Source organism: Folsomia candida, unplaced genomic scaffold (assembly GCF_002217175.1).
Source record: "Folsomia candida strain VU population unplaced genomic scaffold, ASM221717v1 Fcan01_Sc004, whole genome shotgun sequence".
Classification (NCBI taxonomy): domain Eukaryota; kingdom Metazoa; phylum Arthropoda; class Collembola; order Entomobryomorpha; family Isotomidae; genus Folsomia; species Folsomia candida.
Window position 1 is genome coordinate 4,355,139 of NW_019091196.1, and position 9,498 is coordinate 4,364,636.

The window sequence follows — 9,498 nt, forward strand, 5'->3', positions numbered from 1 at the left end:
TGATGTGATTTTCAAAATCCTAACCTCCACGAGTACGTACGAACCTAATATTCGCAAACTCGCAAAAAATAAATAATTTTCGCGTAAACGACTCGAAAATGTGACAATTTTTAGATTTCTATTTTTTTAAATGTGTACTTAATTTGCAATTTGATTTTCTATCAGTTAAGTTACAAAATTTCAGTCATACTTTTACAAAAAGTTACTCCAGTTTACCCCATAATCAAATCCTGCAAGTCACATAAAATCACGTCACACTCTGATTTTGCAAACCCTGAAATAACTACATTTTCACCAACTCTGAGCCCCTTTATTTATTAACTCGAGAGGACAAAGAGCGAGTGCAATCCAGACATTCGTACGTACGTGTTGTTATTATTATTGCAGGTGGTTGTTTTATATTGGCCATAAATTATCCCCTTGCTTTCTGCACCACTTTCTCTGCGTGGATTACTTTCTCCCCTCGAAAACTACACTTCGCTATCTTCAATATGTATGTAATCTCGGCAGAATTATGAATCCCGTCATTTTCCTCGCATACTAAAAAAGACGTGACGAGCGAGATTGACACCTAAATATTTATAGCGGGACGGCGTTATTCGTGTCTCTTCCTATGTATAAATCTGGCAAAAATTTTGGAGAGCTTTTCGAAATTTACCTTCATAATTTTTGCTTAACTTGTGGAACATGTCACAATACTTATATTAAATTTATCAAAAAAACAAGATCACGTGCTATTCTTTACGAATTATGAAGTTATAATTTAATTCATGCTGTAAACGACGTCAAAATAAATTATTTCATCATTTTAAATTACAAATCCTTCTTTAATTTGTAACCTGATTTTCCATCGTCATTTATGCAAGATCGTTATTTCAAAGGATTTTGTATAAGTGCATTTTTTGATTTGATGGCCTACGAGAATCAGCTCCTATCTTAATCTTTTATAAAGCCGTAAGATACATAAATGATTTTCGTTACAAACGACGTCAAAATATAACACGTTTTAAAAACCGATGTAAACCCAGATTTATTTTCATTATATAATTTGTAATCTAATTTTCCTTTGTAATATTTTCACCGTTATGACATAGTTTTCAAAATTGTGACCAGTTTCTATATTTCTTAGCGAGTAGAATAATTTGTTTTTATTACCTGCGGACCAAAATAACCTATCACGTAATTTTTTTGGTTAATTTTGGTTAAACTTTGATAAATTTAGATGAGGTAAACCTAAATAAAACGTTACAAATTTTAAAACAATTTACGAAAACTTTAAGAATTTACGATGATCATTATCCCATTACTAATGTATGACTGTGAGAATTACGTCAGTAGAGAAAGGAACGAGATCTTGAGTTATTAACTGGCGTAAAATAAATCTTTTTCTTTACAAACGACGCCAAAATGTACGAAATTTTAAAAACTATAACGTAAACCCAGATTTATATATTTTATAAATAATTTGCAACAACCTAGTGTTCAGTCGATATTAATAGTCTGAAAAAATTCTGAAAGGTTTCCTGACAGATGCTTCATTATATTTTCAAAAAACCAAATAACCTCGCAGAAAAATTTCGAAGTAATTGAGACTATTAAGACTGGCTGAACAGTAGTTTTCTTTCATAATCTTTTCACCCTTATGAAAAAAATTTATTATCATTTCTGAGTGAATCATATAATTTTATAATCCACTGGTGCAAATCACAAAATCCCATTTTTTAACCTGAACTTTATAGCGTGCGATATAAATAAATACTTTTTTAAGTAAAACTGACGTCAAGATGTTACAAATTTTAAATCAATTTATGAACACTATATATAACATGTATTTGTTACTTGATATTTTATCATTTTTGAAATTTCAAGAAAGGGAGTTCAAATTTTCAGAATTTATTCTCAGTTTACAATTTGTAAACATTTGCAATGTTTGTAATTTACAAAGATTGAGGTAATTTACGCTGTCCTTGCTAAAAACCGTATATTCCGTAAACTTTTCCAAAATTTTCCAAATATTTCTGACGACAATTAGTTTCCAAATTTTTGTACAATCTGAAAATTGATAAAATGAAACCTGTATATAAAGATTTTATGTTTTGTAATTTATTTAATTTAAAATGACGCAAATTTACTACAATATACTAATTTTGTATGACTAATTAAAAACTTGCTAAATACAACCAATTTTGAAGAAATGCTATTCCGAAAAGCAAAAAACGAAAAATTTGTCTATTTAAGTTAATGTAGGTTTCTTTAAATTTCCGTGCAGCTGGATGCCAACGTTTTGGTCACTCTTGTTTCGGAGCACATGGAAAACGTGGCGGTGATGTGGGGGCGACTGGCGGACAACAAAATGGGGCCGAACTTTCTCCCGGTGAAAGCGTCTACCCCGCCGGACCCGGAGCTGAGTATTATCCCGCCGGCGGATTTGCACCACGCGTCGGAATGTCCCCGTATCTCATGGATTGGGTAATTATTTTGAAATTTGATTGTTCACCTCATTTGCATATTTTGACGCAGTAGCGAAAGACAGTTTATTCAACGTGGATAGCCCGTCCAGCAAAAATGGGCATAATGAGATTTATTATATGCAAATGAGGTGACACGCACAAAAAATTCGACTGTATTGCGGGATTATTTTTGCGGTTCACCTCATTTGCATGTCATTAGAGAGAGTTTACATAAAATGGAAAGCATGTATCGCTGATAATGGGCATATTGAGATAATCTCAATGAGATTTATGCAAATATGGTGATACACACACAGAAATTTCGGTATCTACTAATAATGGCGAGATAATTGCCAATGAAGCAATCGTTGGTACCATTGCAAATTGAATTGTAAATTTCAATATTCCTTGCAGAATTTTTTATTTCGCCAGTATGAAACACCTTTTGTGAAAATTTTTGAATTATGAGCAAAGATTTTAGTAATTCAGGTCGTAAATGTACAACATCGTTTACTATGATAAAAAAAGTTAGACGAGTAAACTTAACTGCGTCAATGTACGGATAACATTCATTGTAAAATTTTGAAAGTTTACATAATATATCTTTATCAATTTTTACAAATATCTTTGAGGAAAATTGAATTATTAATTAATTCATTAACACGCAGAAATTCTATCCCAGATTTATTTCATGTGAATTTCTTAAATCCATAAATTCCAATTTATCCATTTTTTTCATAATTGCTTTCAGCCTATTTTGCATAATAATTACCAATAATTAATCAATTTAATTAGTTACTAAGTCAACGATTTGCAATAATTTAATGAATTTGCAATTCATTACAATGTAAATTTCGCGCATATGTAGATTTAATTATAAATTTGCACTTAGAATTTATTTTTTTTGCACAGTTGCTCTCCGCCCATCGAGGTCAACCTCTCAGTGCGAATTATGCTCGCCAACTGCAGGACGATCTGAACATGGCGGACCAGCGAAGAAAGTAAGCTGCGAATTGGAGAAAGTGAAAGTCACGACCGGAAGTCAACAGCAAAATAAGTAATTCGAGATGAAAAATAGAAACAAAAAATGTGAAAATTTATTCATTGATTTTTTTCCAGAAATATAAAAACAAAAATTCCCAATTCTGTAAAAATGAGTAATTAATTATCTTAATTAAGAATTAATTAATCACCAAATTATATCGCCACGTAACAAGTTGAGAAGAATGATTTTAATAATTGTTATAAAAATAGCGATTAAAATAATTGTTACCTAATCACGATTAAAAAATTCACACATTTATTCACACTGTAGCCCAAAATAGTTAATTAGCAATTAATAATTATGTATTATACAAATAATTGTAATTAAATATATATGCAAATTACTGAATTAATTGGTGGAAATAAAAATAAATTTAGAGAACGACGCGAAAGACTTGGACGATTAAAAATATGCGAAAAGCACGGAAGTTGTGAAATTTATGTAGAAATTGGAATTGTTAAGTTACAAAATGAAATTCGGTTATAAGATTTTGATTCTGAAATTTTGATTAATGTACATAAATTTGATTTGAATTTTAGGTGGTTATCTGTAGATAAGTTTGTTTGATGTCTATGTTGTAAAATTATTTAGTAATAAATAATAAAAGTTGGCAATTTATTACGAGTTGGGAAACTAAAGAAGTGTTTGAGATTTTTTTTATTTCTTGAAAATCGGCACAGATACGAATAAGTTGGTGAATTTTTAGCCAAAATTTCTTAAAAATCAAAATTAATAAAAATAGTCAGAATTGGTTTTATAATTAGTTTAGCTTTTTAAATTGTTGACCTAAAAAGACAAATTTTAAGTCCGGGATGTTTCACTTACGCGAGAAAATTGATTTATAATTACATTAGAAAAGTTTTAATGCAATTTTGTAACTTTGGTTCACATTGAAATTGAAATTTGTTCAAATTTTTTATACGAGTTTTTAATTTTAGATGAAAATTAAATCGAAATACGATTAGTAAGTTTGAAAATCGTATTTACGTAAAATTTTCAAAATACGGTTGACGGTTTACAAAAAATGTTTGGTTTCTTCGTCAAAATATGATAATTGTTCTTAAAAATCGTATTTATGTAAATTTGTCAATATATGGTTGACAAAAACTATTTGTTTTCTGCAACCTAAATATTCTAAATTTTTAAATATGTTCAGCATGAAAAATATGGATAAGTGCGATATTTTAACCCCGGTTTCGATTTTGCTCATGTATACGCATTTGGTACAGAGTCTTAGGTTAATGGATTTTAAGTTCGTGGTAAAATCAACACAAATACAAAAATATTGGTGAATTGTTATCAGAAAATATACTCATAAATAATGATTTTATAATTAGTTTAACTTTTTGATTAACGACATGAAAATGCTAAATTTGAAATCGAGGGCATCTAATCGAGGGCATCATATTTAAATACTTACATAAATAAATAGATTTTTAATTCCATAATGAAATTTTTGACGCTTTCTATTTCTACATATATTTCAGGTTTGGTTGATGTTGAAATTGATTTTTTTTATTTTGTATTAAAGCTTGTGATTTTGGTTGAAATTGAACCTGAAATATTTCTTGTGAAAGTCATATTTATGTAAATTTGTCAGAATCTGGGGGTCATAACAAATACAATTCTTCCTCAAAAATTCTAAATTTTAAAATAGAAATAAATTGTATTTATTAAACAGCAATATTTTAGCCCCGATATTAATTTTGTGTCATATTTTCAGTTCCCTGATTTGTTTCAGATTTTTTTAAGATGCATCATTCAATTGACGTTGCTGAATTGTGATTTAGGATTAGTGCGATTCTGACATCGAATTAATTGCATAATATTTGCGAAAAACGTCATAATTTATGGGTCAATGCCAGTTCGGAATTTTGGAAAAGGTGTTAATAAGGATATGAATTGTAGATATCACGTTTGCAGCTAATTGCGATTTGCAGTTTTTTTTAAAGAGTTTTCTAACAACTTGAAATTTGGGATAAATATTTAGAATATGTTATGTAAAGGAATATCAAATTTGTGAATTGTGTGAAAATGGGTACCTTTCGTCCTAAATTCCCTGAAACACTTTAAATCTTATAAGTCTCATTTAAAATTAATTCTTATATATCTTAAAAATACAAAATCGGTATAATTAATTTATAACTGTAAATACTTAAGGTTTTACGCTCTTTATGGATTATTATTTATGAAAACTATACTGGACACGAATTAACTTCAGATGATAATTGAATCACCTAAAATTAGTAGTAAATTGTTGTACATAATTTAGTGTTAACTGTGGGCAAAATTTTGGCAATTAGCAGTGCGATAAAATTGAAATATTACAAATCTCGTTTAAAATTAATTCATGCATACCAAAAAATTAGAATTGCATCTCAAGTTCAACGCCATTTATGAATTATTATGCAAATACAAGACACAAATTAACTTCAGATGAGACAAGCTTTTACCCATATTTTGTAAATTGTTGTCGACAATTTCTTTTTGATTGTGCATGATTATTTGTTAAATATTAATTTCATTACAATAATTTCTTGGGACTATTCCTCATTCAAATTTACGACAAATTTAAGTTACGTCCATATATTTGAAATATTTGGAATCAGATTTACTACACCCTTTGTTCCATGCGTTGTTCAGACTTCAGATTTAATTTATGGAAAGGTTGATTAAATCTCAATTTTGGAACGTTTTTGTTCCAGGAAATTATATCGACTAAAATTATATTGAAGAATTTTATGCGTAGAGTAAAAATTGTGTCAAAAGTAAACGTGTTTATTAGCAATTTGTCAAAATAATTCTTTATGTGATGGTTCGATACCAGTTTAAAATTTTGCAGCAGTTTAAGTTTTGAACTAATTTTCAAGATGTTGAATCACGGCACCAATTATTTTTTGGGTCCGCAAATATTTATGAAAAAGCTCAATTTCTAAATAAATATGTGTATTTTTAAATAAATTCCTTGATACATATGTTCTTGTTTTTCCAAATTAATGAGATCTGAAATTTTGTGAAATTTTTGTTTTGAAGATTCGTTGTCTAACAGCAAGTCAATTTTGTGGGTTTGACAAAATACCAAGTAATGGGATAGTTCCTTGCCAGTAGAGAATTTTGGGAAAATAAATAAATTACGAATGTGCTGCAGGTGGAAGTGTTTCTCATTAGTAAGATACTCAATTTCTGAAGTGAACCGTAGTCAGAAATTCTGACTACGGTTTAATACGTCATTGTTTCAATTTCTGTGAATTTTTTATAGTAAATTTCCTCTTATTTATGGATTTTATGTGAAAAGTGTATCAATCATATAAAAAGTAAATTTGGTCTGATTTTTGTATATAAAAATTTTAATGAGTTGTCTAAAATCGTATTTTGCGATGTTTAATGCTAGTTTCAAATTTGGAGGAATTTTTAATTTTGAGCAAAGAGTTGCTCAAGATGAATCATGGCACCAATAAAAAGTAAATTTGGTCTGATTTTTGTATATAAAAATTTTAATGAGTTGTCTAAAATCGTATTTTGCGATGTTTAATGCTAGTTTCAAATTTGGAGGAATTTTTAATTTTGAGCAAAGAGTTGCTCAAGATGAATCATGGCACCAATTAATTTTTAAGTCAGAAATAATTTATGAAAAAGCTCAGTTTCTATTCCTGAGCTGTTTTTATGAACAAATTGCTTGACGCGTGCTCTTGTTTTCCAAATTAACAAAATCTGAAATTTTTCTTTCGAAAATTTGTAGTCAAATAGCAGGCTAATTTCCTGACGAAATATAATGTGAAGGTTTCATGCCAGTAGAGAATTTTTGGGAAAATTAATAAGTCAAAAATGCGATACAGGTGAAGTTTGGATCTGATCAAGCAGCTGGACCTGATCAAATTTAAAAAATTCATAAAAAATTTCTGAATATCATTGTTTCCATTTTCGTGAATTTTTCCAATAAATTCCATGATATTTACAAATTTTATGCGTGGGTTAGATTGTGGTGCAAACGTATACTCATTTGACGGAAAGGAAGAGAGAAATTTTTGATTTTTTTCGGCAAATCCTTTAATTTTCGAGTATTTTTACAAAAGTTTGAAACACTTTTCTGAATTTTGAAAGCTTCCGGGAATTTTCGAGCATTTTAAGAAGTTATCGAACGTTTCGGGGAATTTTGGAGAATTTTTAGAGTCGGGTTTTTACAGGAGGCAGGAATTTTGTGGGGTTTCTTCCCCCCGTTTTCCGGGAATAATGCAGAAATCGAACCAATAAATTTTTATGTTAAAAGTGTACCAATAAATTTGGTGTAACTTTTCTACAGACAAATTTTAGTGGTTTGGCAATATCGTAATATAGTGTTGACCTTCTATAATTTTGACGCCGATAAAAATTAGTAAATAAATAAATTTGTAAGATTTAAATAAGATTTAAATTATATTCATGTCTTCGGCTTAAGTCTTTTTATGAACTGGAAAATACTTGAAAAAAATTATGATCAACGTGCATCCATTAAATAATAGCGAGCGTATTCACATCAACCGCCGAATATCTCGCAAATTGAGCATAAATTGGACATTTCGAAAAAAATTTGCTGGAAAACTTTGTGATTTGTTTTGCAAATTTATCCAGCAATTCAGCATGTTCTTATTTAGCAAAATTATTTAGCAAACAAATCCTCCTCATCTCCGACGAGAGAAATTACAGGGCTAACAATATCAAAATAGTTTTTTTAAGAAGATTTGCAAGGTTTGCGAAGTCATATTTTGCGAATCTCCTCACAACACAAATTTTGTGATCTTCACAATTTTCGATGTGAGAGTTGCGATGCGAGATAAGACGTTGTCGTGAGTATGCTCGATAAAAGTATATCAACTAATAAATTACTCGCAGGAATTTCAGTTTTGCTTGGATAAATTTTATGTTTAAAAATTTCCAATTTGCGTTACACTTTGATGCCAATTGATTTTTTTTGGAAATTAATAATAAATATTGAACTTTAGATTTGTAATGTGTTTTGGTATTAATTACAAAATAATTTATGGAAATGATCGTTGTTTGTATTTTCGAACGTTTTTATCAAGAAATTGTCTGATATTTCATGAATTTCATGAAATAAGAGTGTATCAATTATATGACAAATTAACCGCAGTTTTACTTTTATGTTTAGATAAAATTTAAATAAGCGTTACTTAAATATGTATATTTCAAATTACTTGATGCCAGTTTGAGAATTTTAAAAAGGTTCGTAGTCTATTCATCAGTTTTAGATTTATAATAGTAGATTTTGCGAGCCCGAAGGGCGAAGCAAAATCTTTATTTTGTGAGTCTTCCGAACCGGAAGACATCACAAGTATAGTTGTAGTTGTTGGACCAGGTACTGGGGAAACTCGAGACTTTTGCCATTTAAAGCTTACCACTAAATCCAAAATACATCATACCCTGCACGCACGCCGCTGGATCCCTCATAGTTGAAAGCCCGAAATCGATGCTAAATTATAAAAGTGGATGGGTTGGGTAGGTTGTGATGTCTTCCGGTTCGGAAGACTCACAAAATAAAGATTTTGCTTCGCCCTTCGGGCTCGCAAAATCTACTATTTTATTTCGTCTTCCTTCACCGTTCTACATCACAAGTATAGTTGTAGATTTCAAAGCTGCATCGATGAAGGGAAAATATGAACATAAAACAGATGTACGATTTCTATTAAATTTTGTATTATAATTCTTAGACAATCATCAATCAGTACAATTAATCAATTAGCAATTATTCAGTTATTTACTAAAATAAATTTTCAATGAATCGCATTCATCATTAATTAAGTAATTAATTAAATATTTCTTAAATTACATTGATGCACACTACATTTAACTTATTCACAAAACAGTATCAGCATATTTGGTAACATCATCAATAGGGCGGTTATAAAACTTTGCAAATGTCTGTGATCCTTTCGCCCATCCTACTCGTTTAATAATAGTATCCATATTTACACCGAATTGAGAGGCTTTAGAAGTTGATGCATGTCT

At 29.6% G+C, this 9,498-nt stretch overlaps 1 protein-coding gene across 2 annotated transcripts in view; it reads left to right on the top strand.

Moving 5' to 3' along the window:
* LOC110849375 (neuropeptide CCHamide-2) overlaps positions 1 to 4,133 on the top strand; it is a 29,282-nt gene extending 25,149 nt beyond the window's left edge. Inside the window, exons 3-5 of one of the 2 annotated variants that reach the window (XR_004834755.1) lie at positions 2,270 to 2,469; positions 3,363 to 3,507; positions 3,570 to 4,133. Coding sequence is in view for 1 of the 2 variants with exons in the window: in XM_022096780.2 (XP_021952472.1) it covers positions 2,270 to 2,469; positions 3,363 to 3,455 (293 nt within the window). In the remaining variant the exon portion in view is untranslated. Of the gene's footprint in view, positions 1 to 2,269; positions 2,470 to 3,362 lie in introns of both variants that reach the window. The other variant, XM_022096780.2, reaches the window with a different exon arrangement.
* Positions 4,134 to 9,498: the final 5,365 nt, after the last annotated feature.